The sequence below is a fragment of the Sylvia atricapilla genome, chromosome 19 (genome assembly GCF_009819655.1).
Source record: "Sylvia atricapilla isolate bSylAtr1 chromosome 19, bSylAtr1.pri, whole genome shotgun sequence".
NCBI lineage: Eukaryota > Metazoa > Chordata > Aves > Passeriformes > Sylviidae > Sylvia > Sylvia atricapilla.
Window position 1 is genome coordinate 3,553,416 of NC_089158.1, and position 25,226 is coordinate 3,578,641.

General features: G+C 54.0%; 1 protein-coding gene across 3 annotated transcripts; it reads right to left on the minus strand.

The window, feature by feature from the left end:
* Positions 1 to 262: 262 nt before the first annotated feature.
* LOC136369594 (glutamine synthetase) lies at positions 263 to 23,320 on the minus strand. 3 transcript variants are annotated; one of them, XM_066332504.1, is made up of 7 exons: positions 22,936 to 23,320; positions 5,693 to 5,868; positions 4,986 to 5,147; positions 3,421 to 3,567; positions 2,458 to 2,585; positions 1,225 to 1,424; positions 263 to 1,011 (listed from the first exon to the last, which is right to left on the minus strand). In XM_066332504.1, exons 1-7 carry the CDS (start codon positions 23,310 to 23,312, stop codon positions 690 to 692), a joined length of 1,512 nt encoding a protein of 503 aa, XP_066188601.1. In that variant the 5' UTR covers positions 23,313 to 23,320; the 3' UTR covers positions 263 to 689. The 3 variants fall into 3 exon arrangements, with proteins under 3 accessions (XP_066188601.1, XP_066188602.1, XP_066188603.1); XM_066332505.1 differs by lacking the exon at positions 22,936 to 23,320 and adding an exon at positions 6,009 to 6,080; XM_066332506.1 differs by lacking the exon at positions 22,936 to 23,320 and adding an exon at positions 5,981 to 6,018.
* Positions 23,321 to 25,226: the final 1,906 nt, after the last annotated feature.

Sequence of the window (25,226 nt, forward strand, 5' to 3'; positions counted from 1 at the left end):
CCCTGTGTAAACGCCCGCCAGCTGCTGCCCCAGCCGCTGTTTGCTCAGCCCGCACTGCTCTGTTTGCCTTTGGGATCACGATGGAAGGAGATGGCCTTTGGTCCAGAAAATGAGGCAAGGCAACTCCATGCACCTGCCTCAAGGATCCTCCAGCATCTCTACTCCTCCTGCTCAGGCTGCTCAGTAGTTGCAACCCACCAGCACCACTCAAATTAAAACCTCCACAGGGCTCTAGGAGCCGCAGAAAAATGCACTCATCACAGCATAACCCAGCTGCCATGCAGCCAGGAAAATTATTTATTATCATTTCCTTGCCACAGAGATATGGGAAAAAAGCACCCACCCTCCACAGGTGCAAACAGCAGCAGCTGCAGCATCCACGTTGGGATCTATGTACATCACAGTGTAAAGTCCATCGGAGAAAAAAAAAAAAATCAATCCAAGTTTTTTTTTTTTAAAAAAACGACAACTTACAACCTAAAACCAGGAACCAGAAAAAACAAAGTAGTTGAGAAAATAGGTTGGGGCCCTCCCTCTTGCTATAAAATACATATTTCTAAGGCGACGTTTCACAAAACCAGAAGCGAGGCTCCTAAAGAGTCTGAGCTTGCAGCCGAAGCCACCGCACAGGCACGAATCCCACGTGAGAAGCTACTGCAGGCACAAGAACCTCCACCCACCCTGCGGCCTCAGTGCTCAGCATAGTCCTTGGTCTCCACCCCGGTCTCGTTGAGCACCGTCGTCCTCATGATGGCCTCGGTGACCGCGTAGGGGTCGCAGTTGGCCGCCGGCCGCCGGTCCTCGAAGTAGCCATAGCCATCCTGGCCCACCTGGCGCGGGATGCGGATGCTGGCGCCTCGGTTGGCCACGCCGGCAGAGAACTCGAAGATGTTGGAAGTCTCGTGGTGGCCGGTGAGGCGCCGGGAGTTGTCCCTGCCGCCCCGCGGGTCGTACACGCAGATGTGGTAATCGTGCCGCTTGCTCAGCTTCTCGATGGCGGCTTCAATGTGCCTGCGGGACAGGAGAGGGCCGTCAGTGGGTCTGTTTGGGGGGTGGCACCCCCTCCTCCTGTGCATGGACAGGGACAGCCCAGGGGACACCCTCATATGATCAGCTGCTCTTAAAATAACCAGCTGGGACAGCCCCAATCCTGCCCGGTGCAGCCACGCAGGCAGGGAGACACTTCCATATGGCCCAGGACACCCCCAGCCCCCCAGGACTCACTTGAGGCCCCCCTCTCTCCGCATCTCCTCCGTGCTGTAGTTGGTGTGACACCCGGCGCCGTTCCAGTTGCCGGTCATCGGTTTGGGGTCCAGAGTGGCCACGACCCCAAAGTCCTCACAGACGCGGTGGAGGATGAACCGAGCCATCCAGAGGTGATCCCCCATCTCAATGCCTTCACACGGGCCCACCTGGAATTCCCACTGGAAGGGGCGAGCAGAGGCACAGGTAAGGATGGGCAGGTGGGTGCCACCCCTGCCACTCCCAGCCTGGACTGTGGCTGAATGTCACCCTTGGGAACCAGCAGCAAGGATGGGGAGCACCGAGTCAAGCAACAGGACAACTTTGGCATGCAAAAAAAACCCGAAAAAAGAATAAACTGCTCATCACTATGTAGAGCAGATTAGAGAGGGTTTTAATCAAAACAGAGGTAAATAAGCACCACGTCTGACTGAGGCTGGAGCTGCTGTGAGCAGGACCCCCAGCCCACACTGCAAACAAGGCAGAGGATTAATGAGGAGCCTGTCAGTCCTTCCCAGGGCTGCTCTCTGCCCGGCCGGAGCCAGGGTTGCACCACCCACGGTGACTAAGCACAGGGTGACGTCTTTACGGCCGCTGGCATGAAGAGCCTGAGCCCAGGATGTGGAAGGCAACAAAGAAGGATCCTTAAGAAATTGGGGCAAACAGAGGGGTCGGTAAAAGTCCTGCCTCGGCTCCACTGCTGATAAGCCCCCTGCTTATCACTGTCACATCAGCAGCAGGAGAGTCAGCGACCGGCAGTCGGTCAGTCTGGCCACCTGCCTAATGCAATCAGGGGCTCCCTGCTGCTCACTCCTAGATAAACCCAAATCCTCCCAACTCCTCCCCAAGGCCATGTCCCACCCGAGCTTCCCGGTTCCCAGCTCAGAACGGGGCTCAGACCCTGTCACTCCACATGGTGTTCCTGCAGCCTGTCCCAGCTCCTGCTGTCCCCCGCATTCCCTGCTCCCGTGGGGGAGCTCCCAGCTCTGCTCTGGCTGCCAGAGCTCAGGCTGAGTTGTGCAAGGAGCTCAGGGTGAGTTAGGAGAAAATGAAATGCACATTCCCATTCTAACAGGGCTCCCACCTAAGCAAAACCGATGTGTAGAATCACTGGGTTTGTGTTCCAGAGGAGCTGGGAGCTGCTGGGTTATCCCAGCCTCATGAGAATTCACATCCATTGCTGGGAATGGGCTGCCTGGGACCATCCACACGTACCTGGGAGGGCATCACCTCTGCATTGGTGCCACAGATCTTCACCCCCGCATAGAGACAAGCCTTATAGTGGGACTCCACAATATCACGCCCGTACACCTTATCTGCTCCAACCCCGCAGTAATAGGGGCCTGGAAAAACAAGGAGTCACCATCCAAGGAAAACTTCGGGGAACAACAGCAGCTTTGTAGCATAATCCCACACTCCCAGGTACCTGCTGCCATGGGCACAGGATTTATGGGCATTAAAATCATGTTTCTCTCCACAGGACATCAAGCCACCGACCCCGGCTCCAGGGCTAGCAGTGTGAGCAGTTCATCTGTGCAATCTCAGCCTTATCTGGGCAGTTAAATTGTACTTGTAACACATCAATTGGGAGGTGGCCCCGAGATAGAAAAGTTTGGCCTGCCCCGGGGTACCTCCCTCGCCCTCTGAGCACATCAAGCATTGACATTGTTCTGACAACAGCTTTTGTTCAGAGCTAGAAAATCCAATTCGCTGGGGTTTGATATCTTCCTCATTCAAGCAGGTCAGGCAAAGCTCTTCTCCCCGCCTGGGGGAAGGGAGATGTTGCAAGCAGCCGGGTCCACACAAAAATCAGGTTGGGAAACCTCTGGCTGTCTCCCAGGAGGCAGCTGAGGAGCTGGCTAGCTGCTGCAGGAGGGCACCACGCGCTGTGCCAAGCCCTTTCCCCAACAGCCAAAGGGAGGAGGTTTTTCCAGCCCAGTTCTCCAGCCCTTGCCAAACAAGTCGTGCAGCTGAGCTGTTTGTGCAAGCAGGGTCCGGCGGGAGCGGCTCACGTGAGCCACGGGGCACCAGGTGCTCTGGGCAAACAGCCCCTGCCTGGGGTCATCCCTGACAGCAAAGCTGTGCTGGGGCTGGGCTAACTGCCACCACCCAGCACCCAAAAGCAGCAGGGTGGGAGCTGAGGGGAGATTTTGGGCTGTGCAGGGTGGGAGCTCTTACCCTGCGGGCCGGGGAAGCCGTTGTCGGGCCAGCCGTAGGGGTGGCCATTGATGCCCAGCAGTGTGTACTCCTGCTCCATCCCGAACCACGGGTGGCTGTCCTTCACCAGGTCCATGACTTTCTTGCACGTGTGTCTCAGGTTGGTCTCTGGGAGCAGAGAGGTCCAGGTTAGAGCCGTGCTGTGAACCAGCACCCACCACGCTCTGCTCCATCCCACCCCCAGACCGAGGCTCCACCACTGCCAAGTGCTTCCCACAGAAGCCTTAAGGAAATCATTAGTGAATCCCCCTTCCTGGTCACCAAATTCCTCCTCACACTTACTGCATCACCAGAGCACCAGGCCACAGGTCAAGAGGGTTTAATTACCCTGTTCCCCAAACCACTGCTGATGGTCCATGAACATCCTCCTCCTCTTACTCATGAGGCACCAGGAGCCTTTCCCCAGGCCCATCCTACAGGCATTCAGCAGAGCTGGGAACAGGGACTCCCATCACTCCTTCACTCCCATCCTCTTTCTACCAGCCTCATCTTAATTATCCTTATCTTCCTGCAGCTCCATGGTTTTGGGTAGCATCCAGACTGCCTGACCCTGCCTCGGCCTTTTGAGGTGCTCAAGGCAACTGGGGCTTTGCCAGGAAAACACAGATAGCAGAGAACTGTCCAGACATGGAGAGTGCAGACAAGGGGAATGAGAATTTGAACCAAGACATCAACAACAAAGGCTGAAAAACTCCTGGGACAGGGACTCTCTTTACAAACTCCTCCAGCGGAGGAGCTGCCGGGCAGGAATTTCACCCAAGACACTTCCCCCACCCGTGTCTGGACTCTGCTGGAGAAGGAATCAGCCCCGTCTTTCACCATCCCCGGCTCTCCCGGCAGAGCTGCATCACCCACAGATGCCCTCTCCTCCCCCTCACCCAGCGGGGCACAGCCCTGCTTGAGTGGCAAATATCCGGTTATTTGCCGGCAAATAACCCCTCCGGGAGCCCCTCAGCGCTTCCCTGCAAACAGGCTCCTCTTCCTGTGCCTGGGCCTTTATCAGAGGGACAAGACGGACTGCAGACTCCAGTGACTGCAGACTGCGCGATAAGAGCGAGGGCCGCGCGTTCTGGGGCTGTTTGCAAAAGGGCTGAGCGAGCACACGCCGTCTCAGCATCTTCTCCTTCCTTTTTCTGCGGCCTCCCACCAGCGACAGGATCAACCACAAGCCCGGCGCGTTAAAACCCCCACACTTCCAGCTCCTGCTCCTCCCCGGGGCTCAAGAGCCGGGAGACGCCTTTGGCGAGTGTCATCAGCGAACTCCACGTCTCGCTGCTCTTCTCCTCGCCCTGTGCCGCTAAAACAGGTTCCTGCAAACAGCCACCGCCACCAGCGCTTGGATTTCGGAGCCTGGGGCCAAATGCTCGGTGCTCAGCTGCGCCCCAGGGCCAGCTGTTGTCTCTGGTTGCTTTGAAAAATAAGCAACTGCCCCTGGATATGGGCCTCGGTCCTGGGTTAAGCGGCCCCTGGGGGAGGTGACACCCTAAAAAATAAAGGGGTGACCCTCGGGAGCGGGGGGTGCTCACCTGCGGGTTTCCTGTTGTACTTCAGCACTTCACAGAGCACCAGCTTGTTGGGGTCCAGGCAAAAAGGATCCCTGAACATGCAGACCGGCACCAGGAACATGTCACTGTTGGAGCCCTCTGCCTGTGCCGTGCTGGAGCCATCGAAGTTCCACTCGGGGACATCTGCGAGGCAGGAGGGGGACGGAGGTGGGAGTGAGGTTGGGGAAAGGTTCACCCAGGGATTGTGCCAAGTGCTGGTGGCTCAGCTCCTGGATGGAGCACCCGAAGGGAGCTGAGCTCCGTAGGATGTCAGCCACGAAGGCTTTCTTGCACATCTCCCTGAGCATCAGTGTGTTCACCCCCCCAGCACGGGCAGGATCAGCCCCGGCCGCTCCACCTCCCTCTGCCAAACCCCATGCAGATGCCGACACGTCTCCATGCCTGTTTGCCTGCTGGAAAGGGGCGAGGAACTCATCCTCCCCTTCCCACCCAGCACTAAGAGCAGAGATTAGCGGATTAGGCAAACCGCAGGGACGCAGGTTGGATATTTACCCTGCTGCTTGGTGCAACCCCACCACACAGCTGCAACAGGTATCCCTGGTGCCACGCACCCAGGGACAGCCCGTGCCAGCTCCCACCGCCCCAAGCACCCCAAAGCTTTTCCCAGGCGATGCTCAGGGCCCCCCAGCGCACCACTCATCACCCGGAGGGACAAGCAGCCGCCTTACCTTCGATGCTTTTGGGCTCCTTATCGAGAGTCCGGCTCTTGCAGCGCACGCCCTCGCCGCTGCCGTCGATCCAGACGTAGGTGACCTGAACCCTCCCATCCTGGGGCAGCCTCATGTACTGCTCCCGCACCAGCTTGTTCAGCCTGGAGCTGTGCGACACCGACATCGCGACGGCCCTGCGGGGGGGCGAACAGGTGAGCGCCACATCACCCCCTGCCCATCTCCCTGTGCCTGTTTTACCAACCAACCAACCTCCCAGACTGTAACAAACCACCCCAACTCCCGCACCGGCTGCGTCCCCGAGCGGGACTCGAACCTGCGACCCCCGCGCTCCCCGGGCCCAGCGCTGCCCCGCGCCCGCTCCGCCCGCGTTTTAAAGGCGCCCGCGGTCGGGGGCGGCGCGGAGGCGGCTCCGCCCCGGGGCGGCAGCGCTGGGCCCCGGCCCCCACCGCCGGGACACCCATTGAAGACGTTTAGTATTGTTTTCTTTCCTTATTAAAATATTACTTATTAAAAACGACAGCTGAGCGCACTGTTAAAGCATTGTTTTATTAAAAAAAAAAAAAAAAGTGGTGAGTTATTGGTTAAGTAACTTATTGTTTATTTTAAAACCCCCAGGTGTTACTCATTGAAAATTGTATTTCCCACCTCCGGTCCCTTCTCGGCGTGTTTTAGCCCCTTGTTTGTGTAGGGTTGCCCTGGTAGACGTGTGCAGGTGTTTTTCTCCCAGCGCCGATACGTTGCTGTGGAGGGGCAGCGGGGGGGATGCTGCTGGGCTGTGCTGCCCCCAGCACCCCAAAAGCCTGGCTGGGCCCCTGCCCCGTGGATGTGCGATGGAATGGAGCTGGTGTGCTCCCGGGGACATCAGTGACAATGACATCCCTGAGGTCAGGGACGGCGGCACGGCAGGGGCCGGGGACAGAGCAGATGTCTGGCAGCCCCACCACCACCACCTCTGTCCCCTCATCCTGTCCTGGACGCCCCAGGAATGACTCTTCCCACCCGGCTTCAGCCGCTCCGTGGCTGCAGCGCTGGGTTTGCTCCCGAGGCTTTCCTTCCAAGGGAGGGAAGGCTGAGGGCTGCAGGGAGAGCAGCTGGGAAAACACTGAAATCTCCTCCTTCAGCCCTTCCCATCTATAAACCGCTGAGTTAAAGCACAATTTTTAAGCACCAGAGCATAGTAGAGTCTCTTTAAACCCCTCAACTATCCGCGCTCAGCACAGGCTCTGCTGTGATTTACAGTCAGCTAAAAATCCTCAGCCAACAGGTGTGAATTCGAGTCGATTATTTCAATATAGCAGCAATTTCCAGCTATTGAGCCGAACGCAGATCCAATTAGGTGAATTAAACGCCTCGCTGCCTTCCCAGTTTTCCATAGATCCTGCGTGAGTGGCTCCCACGTGGCGGAGCAGAGCGACCCCAAACGTGCCAATGCTCAAAACCAGCGCGGGCACAGCCCGTGCCGCCGCCTCTGGGGGTTATCTCAAATACTCCCGGATTTTTTTTTCGAGAAGGAGGACAAGATTCCAAACAACCCCCTCCTCCGGCAAACCCGGCGGGGTGAGCGCGCCTCGACTCTCCGGCCTCGGGTTTTAAGCAGTTTTTCGATGTTACAAAAGGAGAAAAGGCTTTAAGGCATGACTGGGCTCTAAAGCAGTTGGGGTTCTGCTAATTCCCCCGGTTCTTAAGGCAGACTCATGCTTGTGGCTGCCTGACTCACCGCCAGGAATGTTTTTCTGCGAAACACCAAGGCAGCTAAAAAAACCACTTCACGGTTGATTTGCCCCCACAGGACATCTCCTCCCCGGGCACCGACCCAAGACATCAGCTCTGTTTTTCCTCTGAAGGTGTTTTGGTCCCGCAGGCAGATAAAGAACCGGGAAGAAACCTGAAAGCGCTCTGCATTGCACAAGAACCAGGAAACGAGATTTGGCAGCGAGAGAAACAAAACTTAATTAGCAATTTTGGTGGCCGGGCGGTGACATCAGTGGCAGCGGGCTGCGGGCGGGCCAGACGTCACCCACCTCGCCACCCGTGGGCGCTGCCCCGAGCAGAGAGCCTGGGGAGGAGGCTGGCACACGGGGATGTGCCCGAGGTCCCTGCGGCAGCGGTGGCAGAGGCACGCAGGTCCTCCCCCGTGTCCTTGACGCTGCCCCGGTGACATTCAGGGACAACTGAAGTTGGGGTGCAGCTCCAAAGCAGTCACCTCCCTCCGCGGGGTATTTTAGGGACACATCCACGACCGTGGGCTGCAAAGCTCAGCGTTTCCTCATTGCTGTTTGGAAATCGTCCCAGGGCAGGAGGAAATGCCCCGCCGGGTGTGCAGCTCTTTCCCGGAGGCGTTGCGACATCGAGCCGGCGCCGTGCCGGATCCTTGGCTCCCTGCTCCCATCTCCATCTCCATCCCGCCTGGGGAGCTGCAGCCCCCGGGACCGGCCTCGGGGCTGGAGAAGCAGCGGCTGATGCTGAGCAGGAGGCGCAGAGATGGATCCGCATCCCTTGGGAAGGATCGCGAGCCCCACCCGAGGAGAGGGGAGCTGCATCCTTCAGAGACAGCAAGAGCAGCACCGGAGTGTTCATTGTGATACCAGGGTGAAGCCAAGACCCTGCACCCTCCTGACTCAGCCGGGCAGGGGAGAGGCTCATCTGATTCCCAGTGGAAGCTCTGGCTTCCTTCCTGGATGTGTCCACTTGTGCAGAAACACTCCCAGAGCTTGAGTGGGCTCAAACCAGGGAGAAATGAAACAAAATCCAGGCTGAGTTAACCCAGTGACCTGGATTGGGAAGCAGAGCTCCTCTGTGAGCAGCTGGAATCACTGAGCACTAAAACACTCAAAAGGGGAGCACCAATAATCCCTCCCCTGGTCAGAGCCCACCTGCCCCAGGAGGGCAAACACGGTGGGTTTGTGGCGTTTGGGGACAGCAGGGACAACAGCAGCCTGCAGGTGTACAGGTGTGAAATCACAGAATTCCCAAGGGTGGAAAAGGTCGAGTCCAGCTGTGACCCCAGCACTGCCAAGGCCACCACGACACAAGGTCCCCGAGTGCCACTCCTGCCCAAGCACCACCCCTGAGGCAGCTCACCAAACACATTCAATTATTTCATACCCAGAAGGATTTTAGTAAGCAGGAAAAGGTGTTTCTGCAGTATAAGGTTGGGCACTGCTTAGTCAGTTTTTCCTGGGATCGAGCCTTACCTCACCACAGCCTAAATCCAGCCATTCCTATAGCAACAACCCTGTTACACCGACAACAGCGAGCACAATTCACACCTGGATCCCCGAGGCTCTGCAATAACATTTCACCCCAAACAAGCCCACGCTCCCTGCAATCAACCTGCTCCCCTCCACGGCAGGTACAGCAAATATTAACCACCGCCAGGCTCCCGACTCAGGGAATCGGTGACTGGCCCAAGGTCGGGAGCCCAGGGCAGGAAAGGGAGCAGGGATGTCCTTGGAGAAGTAAAAGGTCACAGATTAACTCTCCAGAGGAGTTTGTGAAACCCTCTGAGCTGCAGCAGAAGGGTTTCTCCACACAGAGGACAGAAGGAAGAGAAGCTGATTCTGCTTTGCTCTTCCAGCCCCGACCAACCATCACCTCTGGTGCCATCTGGGATGTCACCCAGTGCCCCCAGGGATGCAGGATGCAGCCCTCCCCTTCCCAGTGCGTTTTTTAGGGGGTGATGGATCAGTCTGGAGACCCGTCCTAGGGACACCTGGCCAAGCCCTAAATACTTCCAGGTTTGATCTCTCTGACTTCGAGGCTTTGTCAGCTGGAGCATTTTTCAGCCATACACCAGAGATATTTTTTGCTTTGATAGGATATTAATAAACCATTAGGAAATTTTTCATATTGAAACATCTTCAGCAACTCAACAGGTTTTACCACAAAGGGGTTAAACACAGACTGATTTACCTCCTGGGGTGACTTTTTACACCTTCCCCTGGGCCTTGGCTGTCAGATCCCTCCCCACACTTGCCCGAGATGGATCATCCCTGGACACACAGCAGGGATTTTGGGCTGAAGAGTTCGGGGTTTTACTTGAAATCATCCTCCAGGATTCAGGACGCTGCTCCGAACTGAGGGAGCTCCTCCCTGATTGTTAACCCCCCCAAAGTTGTTAAACCCTCCCAGAGCCCCGGGGAGAACATTCCCTCTCCCCAGGCTCGGTGTGAACAACCCGGGCTGGTTTTTGTCCTACCAAACAGTTCGGTGGGGAGATTAGAGGGAAGGCAAAGAGCAGGATCGGCAGGAGGAGCCCGGCACAAACACCATAAAGGGATTAGAGGGGCTGGGGGCAGAGCAGGCGGGGATTTTCCTGCATGAACTGCGCTGGGAGAGACTGAGCAAACTGGGGGATGCTGTGGGGGAAGGTGGGTGGCCCAGCAGGGCTGCAGGAACTGGCTGGGAATGTGCTGGGATGTGGCAGGAGGTGGCCAAGGTGGGTCACTGTAGGAACAGGGTAAAGGTTAACCTGCCGTTTCTTCTCAGTGCTGCTAACAAGCAAGCTGTAAGTTCCCATACGAAGCTGTTTTGAGGATGACAAGTTCCTTTAACACAACGATCTATTCTGAGGGTAAAAAATAACTTCACCTGTAATAACAAAGGGTTTGTCCCATGAAAATCAGTGAAGAAAATCCAATCTGAGAACAGATAGATTTGATAGACAAGTAAAATACCTTTTACTAACCAACAGAATAATTAGCAAGAAAGTTATTAACCGATTAGAAGTTACCCTCAACGTTTGTAAAAACTGTATAAAAGACAGCATAGTGTGTGTCGTGACCATCTCAAAAACAGGTCAGAGCCACACTGAGGGGTCCAGCAGAGCCCACCCAGTGCCCAGGGGTCCCTGTCCCCACCTTTACACTTTTCCTACAAAAGAGCTGGACTGACAGTTTTCCTTTACAATTAAAACACATTTAGGCAACAGTAAATTTCCTTAGATTCGCACCCAAACTGTTTTGCCTTCATTCAAACAGTGCTGCCATACCTTTTTCTGTGCACATACACATATAAATATATATATATCTGTCATATAAATACATGTATCTGTGCACATACACAGCATTGTTCATGTCATGCTCGAATACACCTGGGAAATCCACAGCCCAAACAGCACTCAGTGGCCTCGAAAATCACCCAGTAAAGCTGAAATCCTTGCACCCAGACAGGATCCCCTGCAGGGATTAGGAGCCCTGATCCCCTGCAGGGATTCCCCTGGTGTGTGTGAGCTGCCAGTGCCAGCCAGGCTCCCTCACAGAGCTGCATTAGGGTCTATTTGCAGATATTTATTATCTTATAAATAATTTTCACAGAATCACGGAATCATTGAGGTTGGAAAAGACTCTGAGCCTCCTTTTCTCCAGGCTGAACAACATTTTGGAGGCTGTTTCCAGCTTCAGGGGTGTGTGCACACATGTAAGGGTAAGGCTGCTCCCCACGGGCAGCAGAAAGCCCTGAGCATCCCCACTGCTCCAGCCCACAGACAGAATAAACCCCGAGTTAAACCCCAAACAGCTTCCCCCTGACAGGCTTTCATCTGAATTCACTCGGTAATCCCGTGACAGTCACTTCAGGCTGTTGGAAAATAAACTGAGGGGACAGAAGGGGGCATGTGACACTTGCCCAACCTCAGGAAACCGAAGTGAGAGGGGACAGTCTCCAGCCAAAGAGCTGATTGCCAGGGCAGGAAGAGCAGGAACACAAAACCCATGGACAGGTGAGCGACTGGGCTGAATTTCACCCAAACCTTCCCTGGGATCAGTCACAGGCACGAAGGAAAAGCAGCCCGTGGGGCACAAACCAGGTCTGCCACAGCTCACAGGGGCTGCTTGGGCAACAAAAGGGACCAATTTCCCGTGATCTCTGCAGAGAAGGGCCCGACAGGCTCTGACTCACAGGGGGAACAATTTTCTCATCTCTTTAGAGAGACAGAAACCGTGAGCTGGAGCTCCCCACACTGGAAGCAGGAGCCCTGTCCCACGGACTCTCACCCAGCTCTTGGCTTCAGGGAATGAATGAGTGACAGAGTGAGAGGAAAGTCTCACCAAGGCAGATTGAGGTTGGATATTAAGGGAAAAAAATAATCATTTAAAAGCTTGTAAAGCACTGAAGGAACTGATGGAGTCACTCATCCCTGGAAGTGTTCAAAGCAATGTGTGAATGTGGCACTTGAGGACATGGTTTAGGGATGAACAATGGTAGTGCTGGCTGGCACTGGGACTTGATGATCTTAAAGGTCTTTTCCAGCCTTAATGATTCTATAATCCTGCGACTGTGACATCCTTCCCCAGGCTCCAGCCAGAATCCTGCCAGGCAAACCCTGGCAATTTTAACCAGCAGCATTAATTTCAGCAAAACTGACTATCAAAAATCTCCGAGTGCTCAGAGCAGAGTCTAAACAAGCAGCGAACCACCGAAAAGATTCCCTCCCTTGTAATGTCAATAGAATTATCACAGCAGCAATTGATGCAGCCGGGCGGCCACAACCTCCTGGCCCAGCTGGTTTCCCAGCCCGTATCCTGTTTGGCAACCCCGTTTTGCAGCCTTACACAAATGCAAAGCTTTTTCACTTCCCTTCCTGCCCCCACGAGCCCTGGCTGCTGCCAGCAGGGCCTTCACAGCAGCACCACTTGGTTTGAACAAGCCACGAAGGGGATTTTTCCCAAGAAAACGGGAGGAGAAGTCCTCCTCGCTGGTGGTTTTTTGTTTTCTCAGTGCTTACCCAAGCCCCCAGTGCTTTCCTCAGAAATGTCATCTCCTTGCAATCAGGTGATTTCAGCAGCTGGGACTTTGAAAGGTTGAAAAAAAATTAATTGAGGCAACTTTTAAGGCGACTTTAGAGCTTGCAAGGTTTGGCTTTTGATACACAGAACGAGGCTGCCTTGGAGAGGTGCCGTGCCTGAGGCCTCTAGTGCAGCTGGGGGGGTATTTTGGGGGCAAAAGGTTTGTTTTCTAGGGAAAACCACCTTGCTGCCAGCTGGTTGCAGGCCCCTTCGCAACGGAAAAGTAAATTCTGGCAGGTTCCTGCAGAACAAAGCAGCCAGATGTGCTTCAGCACTTTGGGCGCTGGGCTTGAACTTCAGAGGCTGTAACTCAATCCTGATCCTACAAAGACAGAACCAGAAGCTCCCCTTGGTGGGGCTTTAATGTGAATTTAAACCGAATCAGAGCCCTAGAAAATCCCTTGTTCTGGGTGAAAACACTCTCTGAGCACTTCATTTTGGCCTTGTTTCATTCCTTTTGTGGGTAGATTTGTCCAAAAGGAATTCCTTTTGCTTCCCAGCAGGGCATCCCCATCCATGCTGGTTCCCATCCCTTTCCCAGCTGAGATTAAGCTGACACAGGTTTGTTTTCCTGCCACAGCAGCAGCCACTCCAGAGTTATCACCCCACCTGGATGCTCATTCAGAGCCTCAAATGCAGCTTCTGTCACTGCCCAAACCTCGGGGTCCTCTCTTCACTGACTGGGGTGAGCTGCTGATGCAGCCCCATGTCCTCACCCGACCCTCATTTTCTGCCCAGCAGACCAGGGACATCACTGACCCTGTGGATTTTCCCCTCTTCAGCAGCCAAACCCAAAACCTACAACTGATGACTTGGGGCTGATGAGCCCTGAGGGGCAGCAGCCCCCTCTGCAGCCCCAAATCTGAGCCTCCAGCCCAAACAGCGGGGTCCAACATCCCAGCAAGGCTGGAGACACCCCAGCACAACCAGAGCTACTGCCTGGGACCTCTGTGTGCAGCTGGAGCAGTGGCACAGTCACCCTCACTGTCCCCAGTCACCCCCTGACCCTCTCTCAGCCTCATCCCCTTCTCCTGATTTACTCCCCAGGATGGAGCAAAGCCCCTCTCCAGCACCTCCCTCTTCAATTGCCCAAAATCTGGCAGCGAAATCCGGTTCACAAGGAGCAGCTCTGTCTCTGCTCCCTCTCTCACCTGCATCTCCTCTGCTCTGCTTCCCACACACCCCGGGCACGGCTCTCACTCCTTAAATCACCCCCTCTTCCACCCTCCAAAGTCACTAATTACCGCCTGGTAATGAGCTCAAAGAGCTCTGGGATGTCCCTGATGTCCCGGTCTCATCACAGGTCATTTTCCCCGTGTTCAAGATGCTGCTGAAGGCAGAGGAGGTTCTGCCGCCCTCTTGGCTCAAGTGACCACAGAACGAGTCGGGAAAAGTCACAAAGGAAAGTCAAATTTACTGTTCTGTGGCACCAGGAGCCTGTTCCAGCTCTGGGCAAACCCTGGGGGTGTCTCTCTGCCCCCTTTTAGCCAAACCCTGTTCCTGCAGTCACTGCACTGAGCCCTCTCCAGCCCCGGCGCCTCTGCTGGCACATGGGGAGGGTGGCTGAGCACAGGGGGGTCACATCTCCTCCCCACAGCCCCCTCCTCCACACCCAGGGACACCCTGACCCCTCCTCGGGGACTTCAGATGTCCAGCAGCTCTGGCTGCCTGGGCGGCAGCAGCAGCCAGGGAGCAGGGCAGTGCTGGCACAGGCTCCAGCCCATGGACACAGATGTCACCTCAGGGCACATGGGAGCTCGCAGCACAGTGGCACTGTGGGGACAGCCCTGACACAGCCTCAGCTGGCAGAGCTGGGTCCCTCTTGGCTTGGGGACAGGGGCACTTCCACAGCTGTCTCCAGCACCTGCAGTCCTGCAGGAGAGGACAAGGACACAGCACCTCATTTAATCCATAAACTCGTGCTCAGGTTGTCCTGGCTGCAGTCACCAGGGGGGTGGTGGCAGTGAGGGGTGCAGAGGGTCCCACATGGGGGGAACAGCTCCATGTGCAGACCCAGGCCCTCTTCAGCCTCCCAGGGCCAGGCAGGAGGAAGAGGAGGCTGGATGGATGCAGGAGCCAGGGCAGCTCGAGGGGCGCCAACATCCCCCAGCCCACAGTGGAGGTGCCACTGGACTCCTTGGGGCGCACTCAGCCCCTCCAGACACCAAAACACAACAAAGCCCAGCCTGGAGGGAGCCCCACAGCACTGGGGACCCCGGGCTGCCCACCCAGAGCCAGGGGATGGCCATGGCCCCCAACACCCACTCCGGGGTTTGTCTCAGCCATCGCAGCCTGGCAGAGGAGGAGCCTGTCCTGGGGCAGTGCCCCAGTGCCTGTCCCCACACCTGGCTGGCCGTGTCTGCTCACACCTGCCCCAGCGCTGGCCAGGGAGGTGGGAAGGTGGGAAGGTGGAAAGGTGGGAAGGTGGGAAGGTGGGAAGGTGGGAAGGAGCAGCCCCTGCCCCAGCAGAGCCAGAGCAGCCCACGGGGAGAGCCCAGGAAAAGGGGCCACAAACCAGGGAATTGTGCTGTGCCACCCATGGGATCCCCAGGCAGGAATGGCATCTCTCCATCCGCCCCAGTGACGCTGCCCACGGCGCCCTGCTGAGGAGGGGACACCCCTGGCCATCCGTGGGTGCCACCAAGGCTGGGCACAGCAGGGTTTGAGGGAGCCATGGCCAGGATGCTCCCAGCCCTGCGAGGCCAGGGCAGGAGGGGAGCCCTGGACAGGAACCTCCTTCTGGTCACTCACCCAGCTGCCACCCACTTGCCATCCCGTCACATCTGGGAGGGGACCCGGGAAAACCACAGAGACTGGAGCCAGTGTGTGGCCTTGGGGAGCTCAACAACCACCTGGAGCTGCTGCTGGGACAGTGCCAGTCCCCTGGGGCTGAGCCCCCACTGCCCCAGGGCCCCTCTCCCCATCACTCACCTCTGCAGACAGCCAAAATAATGCCGGGCTTGGCCCTCACCAGGCTGGTCCCTGCTCCCAGCGGGGCTCCAGCAGCACCCTGGGGCTGGCCAGGGCTGCTCCCTCCCTCGGGAACCCTCCATCCACACCCACACCCAGCAGCAGGATGGGATCAGCACCCCCGAGCAGAGGGAGAAACCCCTGACACAGCTCCCCCTCCTCAGGGTGCCTGAGGATCCTCAGCAGAGGGCAGGGAGGGAAACTGAGGCACGAGGATGAGCCCTTGGCAGCTGGCTGGAGGAGAAACCAGGAGTTCCTCTGGCCACCCCCCAGGAACCTCCAGGACAATCTCATGGCAGTGGCTGGCACTGGTTTTCTTGGCTTCTCATTTTTGACCTGGGCTGGGCTTGGAAGGGCTGGCACCCGCCTCGGGGCAGGGAACAAATGAGCGTTGTGATCTCCTGGGGATAAACTGAGGTGTAAAACAGCCACTGCTCACTCCACTTCCAGCAGAAATGGATTTGGGATGGTTTTTGCTGGTTTTGGGGGGACTGACCCCAGCAGGAGCCACAAGCCAGCTCAGCATGGGTCTGAACACAGGCCAGTGGGGCAGATTTCAATGAATGTGGGGGTTTGGAACCAAAACTCGTGTCTGGGACATCCAAAGGTACCTTTACATGCCAATCCCTCTTGTAAATATTTATCCTGCTCCCGCCTCCATCAGTGAGCAGCCCTGGAGACGCTGGCAGACTCCAGTGGCCTCTTGCCAGGACAGGAGCTTTTAAAACTACTTTTGTTTGTGCTCAGAGCAGGAAAAGCCACCAAAGCCCTGGTTGGCAGGTCACAGGAGATGTGGCCTTTCAGCTCCCGGTCACCCTTGATGATTGATTGACCTGCAGATTTTCCCATGTCAATTTTGCAGCTGGTTTGGGTGCAAAATAAACTTGAAAATACACCTCATCCCCTCCAACACTGCAAAACTGATTTGGTGATTTGGAGCCCTCGCTCTTGGGGTTTGAGCTGTTGGGGCTGGAGGAGCAGAGAATGAGTGGATTGAAAAGTGGGGGAGTGGTTTGGTGGTGATGGGTGGCACGAAGTTTACTTGGCAGCCAGTGACTGATTCTGTATCCCAGGGGTCAGTCCTAGAAATCCTGGCTCCAGTCCTGATTAACATCTTCCTCAGTGATCTGGGTGATGGGGCACAATGCCCTTTTGACAATTTTTGCTGTTGGCACCAAACTGGGAGGGCTGGGTAATGAGCCAGAGGGTCACGGTGCCACCCAGAGGGACCTGGACAGGCTGGGAACAGGGAGAAAGGAATCTTTAAAGTTCAACAGGGAGGAAATTCAAAGTTCTGCTTCAGAGAGGGACAAGCGCTGGTTCATGCTGGATGGGACCAGGGAAAGGCAGGAAAGAACCTGGGGGTCCTGGTGGGCACCGACCTGAACATGAGCCACCAACAAAGATGGTGGCACCCTGAGGTCCTGGGTGTTGCCTGAGGGTTGAGGGAGGTGATGTCCCATCCTTGGAGATGCTCAAAAGCCACCTGGAGGTGACAAACCCTCTCTGGCTGACTCTGGCTGGCCTCACGAGGTCCCTTCCACCTCCACAGCTCTGTGGAGGAGGAATAAATCTTTGCCAGGAGCCCGCAGCGAGTGCAGCCAGAGCAGGGGGAGTTCTGGCAGGGCTCATCCATCCTGCACTGAGGCTTTGCCAGCTCAGCACAGGAAGCACCTTTGCAAGTCACCGGCTAAAAATGTGGGTAAATGGCCACTGTTCCTGCCGGGCAGGAGGCTCTGGGGCTGCCCACACACCAGACTGGCACTGCTGGGATCCCACAGCCACGCTGGGACAGATCCTCAGCCTGCACCCCGGGGCTTTCCGCAGGTCAGCAGCCTCCACCCTCCTCCCCCGGGTGACCACTGGGCTCTGACATCATGGAAAACCTCCCAGTCGCTCATTATCAGCGTTAATATGCAAATAGCTGGTGTTTCCTGGGCAGGAAGGCATGTGGGAAAAGCAGGGAATGTGCTGAAGGAAGCGTTTGCTCCCGTAACTTTCTGCTGAGACCCTGAGCTGTGGCTGTAGGATCTGTTCCTAATCCCCTGCCAGCAGTGATAATCTGGATTAACAAAGGAATGGTGAGGTCATGCTCCTTACAAGCACACGAATTCATCTCAGAAAGGCGTAAGGAAATCACCTTAAAATACTACAAGCTCAAAACCATCTTCCTCAAAGTGAATGGGGACATTATTCCCAAAAGTTTCCTTAAATCAAACATGTCTGGAATGGAAGGATTTTACTGGAGTGACTAAATGCTGAGTAACTGCTCAAACTGAGGAGAGACACTGAGGTTTGGAGAGTGCTTAGGGTAGGTTTTGGGGTTTAAATGTAGCCTGAGCTACCACTGCTTGCAGGAGTGTAGATATGTTTAAATTCCTAGTTATTGGCCATGTCTGGGAACAATTCTGGGTTTCACAGCTGCCTGTCCCAAGGGAATTCCTAATGAAGAGTTAGTTAAGGAAAAAAAAAAAGGTGAACGTTGACCTGCAGAAGTGTTTAGTAAAAATCATTAGAGTTGTGCTCCCTGGTGGAATAAAAAGGGATTATCCTGATTCAGTTCCTGTTCATCTCTTCTTGCTCAGCTGAATGTTGAAGGACGAGGCTTCATCTGTTTGCTGGGCACTTTGGCAAGTGTGGGCACAGGGACAGCCACTTTTTCCACAGATACAGATACATACAAATGTCCTCTTATTTAGGCATCAAATCACTAACCCAAAAGTATTTCCCCCTCTAAGTAAGAGCTCAGATCCAAGGTGCACTTTGCTGGCGACAGGTTTTACCCAACAGGAGTGTTCTGACAGCAGGGAACAACACCTTCCATCTGAGCTCGCCAGGTGCACGAGAGACACAAATTCAATTAAGCTTCACAGCAACCCTGGTGAGGCAGGCAGGTGGGGATTAATCAAGGAATTAATTAGTACACAGAAGCCAAGTTAGAAAACAAGTCTGTCAGTCACTTCTGGGCTGCCCTCGATACTGGGTTCTAGGATAAACAGGTTCTTGGTAGGGTTACATTTGGGCCCCAAACCCAAAATGGGGTACTGGGAACAAAAACCTTGATGAAAATCCCAACTATTGCCCAGTGCCACTTGGGAGATGAGGAATTGCTTCCTCCCATCCTCTCACAGCAGCTCTCACTGCAGGGTTTTCCAGAACCCAGAGAAAATCCACGTCTCTGTGCCAGGCTTTGCCGATGCAAAAAGCAAATCCCAGTTTCTCTGTTAACTGCAAGTTTTCCATTGAAAAAGGCAAGATGAAAAAAGGAAGGACAATTCAGACTGATTTGAGGGATGGAGAAGTGAAACGTGGATCCTGTGTCACGCTCATGGGTTGAGTTTACTACAACTCCTAAAAATAAACCCTGATTTCCAAGCTGTTTCCTTACCTAGGGAACATTTCCTCTCTCTGTCTCCTGTCCTAGTCCTCATTTCATTCCCTTCTTCCCCACAGTTTGGATCACTACACCATGAGCTGCTCTGGGTGCCCAAGGCACAGGCCTGGACATGGGTTGTTTTCCCTCGTGTTGGGGTGCTGGATTCAGACCTGCACAGCCCCTGCTCCTGAGGGAAGGGAAAAACCACAAAATATTCACGGGCAGGAGACTCATGGCCATTTTCACTGGACTTCCTCATGATTTATGACTTTGGGTGTAAGTTCCCTGCTTCCCCTCGCACACAGCGAGGTCTTCAGCAGTGGAAGAAGCCCTCCATCCAGGAGGTGAGGCACAGGACGGGCAGGAGAGGTGCCTGTCACCCTGATTTTTCAGCCTTCTGATGTTGACATTCTTAGACTGGAGCTTTCTCACCAACTGTGCCATAAATAAAGAGTGATGTTTGATAATCATGAATTCCTTTCCAGGGGGAAGAACAAATGGATGGGCTCCTGGGTTGGTCAGAGAGGTGCTAACCTCATCCCCCAATCCCTGATCAAACTCCAAAGACTATACAAGTCAAAATCCCCAAAATAAACCTCCTTCTTTCTCGTTTTCACAACCTGATGGGTGAGTGTGGGGTTTTTGTGTCCATCTAGTGACAGTCAGAGCTCCCTTAGTGCCCCTAGGAACAACCCCTCAGGAGCACTGGAGAAACAGAGAAACCCCAAAGTCCTGCAGGAATCTCCCAGGAATGGGAAATCTTTTCAATAGTTTTAGAGAAAAAAGTGGGAAAATAGTTTAGGAAGATGATTTTTTTTCTTTAGTTAGTTAATTTAAAGTAAAAAATTAATCAAAAGTAAAAAAAAAATCTGTGTTGTTGTTTGTGTTGTAGTTGAATAATATTATTTTGAGAAAGAAAAAAATGTAGAGGAGTGAATGTTGTTTTTTAAGATAAATTGTGTGGGGTTTTGTTTGTTTTGTTTTTAGAATTAGTTTTAAAGGTGTAGAATTTAATACATAGTATAAATAGAATAGATGATTGGGGATATAAGTATTATAAGGCTATTTTAGGATATTTTAATTTTTGTTTTTTATATTGTTAATTTATTATTAAAATTAAATAAATTTTAATCTTATAAATATATATATTATATGTATTCCATGATTATATATGTTAGAGTAGTGATATTTAATAAAAGTGATATTTATAGATGGTTTTTATTTAATAATTAGATTTTTGAGGTATATATTGTGCTGGTTTACTTTTTTATATTATTTACTATTTGTAATTTGGTTTTCGAGTAAAGATCATTCTATAGATGAGTTTGTTCGTATTTGAAGTAGAACTGATTGAAATTATTTTTTAAATAAATTTTTATATGTATTATTGGGATTTTATTTTTACCTGTTGGATGTAGAAGTTTCGATTGAGTTAGGGTTTGTTTTGTTTGTTTTGAGGAGGGTGGGGTTTGTTCACCACTCGGTGGTGAAAGGAGACAGCGAAGCTCCTCAGAGCAGCGAACACAAATCCGGGCTCTGGGGGGGTGAGTCCAGGGTGAGCCCCTGGAGACAATGTCCCAAGGTGAGAGGTGCCAAAACATGGCCCAGGACTTCAGCAGAGCCAGGAGGTCACAGCAGAGAGGAGAAAGCACCAGGGACACGTCCATCCTCTGCAGCAGGTTTCCCAAAGGTCCCTGACCCCGAGGATCCGTGGCCGAACAGTTGGTGACTTGTGTTCTGCCTCCACAGGACACGGGCAGGTCCAAGGCGCCAAACCCTGATTTTCACGTGTAAAGACACAACCTTGGGGGAGTCGGTGTCAAACCTGCTGTGCTCAGCTTGACATCCCAGAATCCTGGAATATCCTGAGCTGGGAGGGTCCCCAAGGATCACCCAGCTCCTGTCCCTAATAGAAATAAATATATTTAACTATAACAGAGCCCCACCAATCCCACCCTGGGCATCCCTGGCAGCGCTGGCCAAAGGCTCCTGGAGCTCTGGCAGCCTCGGGGCCGTGCCCATTCCCTGGGGAGCCTGGGCAGTGCCAGCACCCTCTGGGGGAAGGACCTTTCCCTCATCTCCAGCCTGCCCTGACACAGCTCCAGCCGTTCCCTGTCCCAGAGCAGAGATGGAGCTGCCCTTCCTCTTCCTCATGAGTAAGTTGTAATTGTGTTGAGTCTCCTCTCAGTGTTCTCCAGCTGAGCAGACACCAAGTGCCCTCAGCTGCTCCTCATGCAGTTCCCTGCCCTCCTTTGGCCACTCTCTGATGGCTCAACATCTTTCTTGAATTTTTTAATATCTTTCTTATCACCCCCAGCACTGGAGCTGAGGCCGCCCGACCCCAGAGCACAATGACTGTGCCACAAAGGAAGGAGCAAAGGCTGCACAGGAAATGTTCACCACAACTCCCTGTGAAGGAGGACAATGAAACAGCTGATGCTGCCACTGCTTGGCTCCAAAAAATATCCACACCAGCAGCTGGGGGAGGCTGGCTGGAGGCACAGCATCCTCCCAGGCTGCTCCTTCCACTGAGGACAATCATCGCCCGGAGGTGACCCAAGCTGTGCCAGGTCCTGCTGGCAGCAGGACAGAGGCAGCGCCAGCTCTGCTGGCAGGGACCCGGCTGTCCTTCTTTGGGAAGCACGTTTTCAGCCCATTCACAGCGGTGAAACACCTCCCTGGCCATTTGTCAGCCCCGCGTTCCTCCGTGGCTGATCCAGAGCCCTGAAATCACGTTGTGATGATGTTGAAGCGCTGGGATTTACACGCTGGCTCCTGTGGCCTCTGCTGCTCCCCGTGGCTCTGGGCTGTGACAGTGGCACATCCCAGCGTGTCCCCAAAAGGCCACCGTGGGATAAAGGCTCTGTGTCGTGATGCTCTCAGCCTGCCCTGCACCACATCCCGAGGGATGAGGGACAAATTCCCAGGAGGAAACAGCCTGAGGGTATTTTAACACGGCTGTTTGCAGCCAGAGGCACCTTCGCCCTCTCCTGCTTGGGTCAGCCCTAAAATGCCCCTGCCCCTTCCTTGGCTCGCGGCCGTGGTGACAGAGTGTGGCTTCGACAGCTCGGGGGGTGCTGAGAACAGCTTTGTCCTCAGCAGGATTCCCGAAGCCTGGCTGGAACAGGGTGGCATTTCCTCCCTGTAGCCTTTAACCCCCATTTTGGTAAATTTGGGGCTCAGGGAATGCGGATTATTATTTGCTGAGAACAGCAGGCAGGGCTATGGCAGCCTTTAGCCCTTTGCTTTCCTCTGTCTTTCACTGCCCTTCCCAAAAAGTGAACTTTTCTAAATCAAGGGCTTTTTGATAATGTTTTGTTTCCTGGCACCATCATCCACAAAGCTGCAGAATCCCACCCCACAGCAGAGAGCTGGCAACAAGCGGGTCCTTTCTTTTCTACCCAAAACTGGGACAGCAGCCAGCTCAGGGTGACAAAAGTCCCCAAGGTCATGGGCTTTATTTCCCCCTCAGTAGCCACAGCCTGGCTTCAATGCCCACTGTGTAGAAAGCAAGCTTTAATATATGCAATAATTTCTTAAAGAAAGAGGCAAAGGAGCTGTACTCTGAGTGAGAGGATGGATTTTGAGTTGTAAGATGAAAACACCTAGGAGTTACTACAGAACTTGAGATTAACTTAACAAGGCAAAGCAGGAAAAAAAAAAAGTTACTTTTTGTTTAACTTGCAGGGGAATGACACAAACCATTAGGCATAAACTTGCCTGGAGAGCAGCAGAAGAAATGCTCCATCCCTGGAAGCGTCCAAGGCCAGGCTGGACAGGGCTTGGAGCAACCTGGGACAGTGGAAAGTTCCTGCTCATGGCACAGGGTGGAACAGGAGCTTTAAGGTCCCTTCCAACCCAATTCTGTGATTTTATAATGAGAGCTGCTCTGGATGTGAAGGGGAGGAATCAGGACCACATCCAGCCCTCCAGCTCGGAGCATGGCAGAGATTTTCTCCCCCTTTATGTAAAAAACCCTTCACCTGCTGCAGCCCTTACAAACCCCAGCAGCACCGGGTGACACCCACGGAGAGCTTTGCCTTTAGAAATAATTCCTGTCAATGCAGACTGTGAGTAAAGCAGCACACAGAGCCCCAGGGGACACTTACCCCTGGCCGTAGTGCAGCCCTGACAGAGCAGCAGAAGCACTTTCAGACTCCCCAGGCGAGAAGGGATGGGCAGGAGGAGGCTCTGGGATGTACAGTGGGTGAGAGATTCCAGCAGTGAAACTCCGGCAGCTCAGACAACTGCAGGCACCAAAAGCAGCAGGTGGTTCACCAAAAGAGCTGGGTTCTGCTCCAAATCCCCCAAAAGCAGGAGCCTCTGGCCTTGAAGATGACGTGAATGGAGCACAGTGGAGGAGGGAGGTGAAGGAGGTGTTTGGCCCTGCTGAGAGCAGGCTCCAGCCACAGCAGGAAACTTTGAGGGGTGCAGAGCTCAGCAGGGCTGGGGTGACATCACTTCCCCAAAACTGCTGGGGTGACATCACTCCCCAGACTGCAGCAGCAGCAGCAGGTGAGCACACAGCAGCAGGGCCAGGTGAGCTGGGCACTCAGGGCTGCCACGTGCTGCAGACACCAATACGTCTGTGTATGTACCTCAAGGGCAGAATTTGACACCAGCAGGGGGTTGCAGCTCCCTGGCTTGACCTGAGCTGCAGCACTGAAATCCAGCAGGTGTGGGTGTAGTTTGGCCCGGTAGAAGCTGCAGAGTGGTGGGATCATAAGCCGTGGATGCAGAGAGGTGTCTCCAGGTCACACCAAATGCCCCAAATAAGCACCAAATGGGAAGTCAGAAAACGGGATTTTCTGAAAACGTCTTCCTAGGCAAAAGGAAATCCCAAGAGGGTTTTGCTGAGACGTTCAGATGATCTCCAGTGTGTGGACTCCAGCAGATCCAAGGCCAACCTGTGAAGCTGTCCCCACCTTCATTTACACCAACTCCTTGTAAGGCAGGAGCCATCCACTGCTGAGATTAAACACCCAGAGAGTGAAATCCCGATGCTCCATGCTCATGAACTCTTTGGGAGCTGATGGAAACAGTCCCTGCAGGAAGGTTCATCCATGGATGGTCCAAATGTGATGATTTAAAGCCTCCCTGAGCTCTCCTGTGAGCAGCTCCAGCATCGGGGCTTTCACTGACTCACTGTGAAAGGGCTGCAAACTGAAATTCGAGATAAAAAGGAAGTTTCTGACAAAAATGTGGTTTAGGGGAAGCTCACAGAGCGTATTTTGAGCAGAGCCAACAGCCCCCAGAGCCTCATGCCCCAGCTGAAGCCACACGAGGTGACTTCCCCCTGTTCCCCTCAGGGGAAGCTGCACATGGGACCTGGAGCAGCCATAAAGTGCTGCTTCTCGGGGTTTTTGGGGTATTTGGGGGCATGTGTCTCCTTTTGGACCAAACAGCCCAGCTCAGTGCAGTGGCTGTGCTGGTTTGGGGTCAGAGGCACTGCTGGTTACAGCACGAGAGGAGGATTCCTGGGAATTCCTGTCCAGAGGCATTCTTTGTGTATTATGACATCAGAGCACAGCCTTTCCCTGCTGAGGAGCCACCCCTCTCCTGCACGGGGGAAATGTGTGTCCAGGGGTGCTGAGGGAGCAGAGCCAGACCCAAAGCCCTCAGGGGGCTGAAGGAACAGACAGATAGATCCCCTCTGGTCACCTTTGGCTGTGTCACCCTGCACCTTTGGTCAGCCCAAACGCCAGGGGGAAGGTGAGTCCTTACAGGGTTTGGACCCAGCTTTGGGTTTCACCACCCCCTCAGGTCTCTGGGGTTCACACCACTGCAGACTGGTGGGTCCTGAGCTCTCCACCATCCCCACCCCACGTTCCTTGGGCAGGATTTTCTCCAACAGAGCTGCAGAGCCACCTGAATATTTTAAAAACCCAAAAGAAACCTATAACCAGCAGAAACCAGATTCTGGTTGGCACTCCTGCGTTCCTCTGCATAAAAGATGAGAACATGAATATTTGTGCTGCAAATTCAGCTTTTATCTGGACTGGATCACCACCAGGTTCCAGCCAACACATTCACTGGGTCCCAGGCTGGGAAAGCCAAAAGCAGCAGAGAGACACAAGGGCTGAATGAAAACACAGTCTGAATTCTATGTATGTAAAAGAGTTTATTGGGAATAAACAATTTTCTATTTACAGGGATAAATCCAGCATGTGATCATCAGGGCAAGACACTCCTGGCCCTTCACCCTTCCTTAAAGGTGCATCTCTCTGTCCCTGCTCAGTCTGTCTGTCCTGCTGAGGCTGGGAGCCCAGCCCTACCCTGCCCCACTGCAGGAATTAATTCAAACCCTTTTTCCACAGCCAGAGCTCCCAAACTCACTCAGGCTCTGGCAGAAGAGCAGGGAGAATATTCCCCAAACACACTCAAGTCCAGGGAAGCAAAT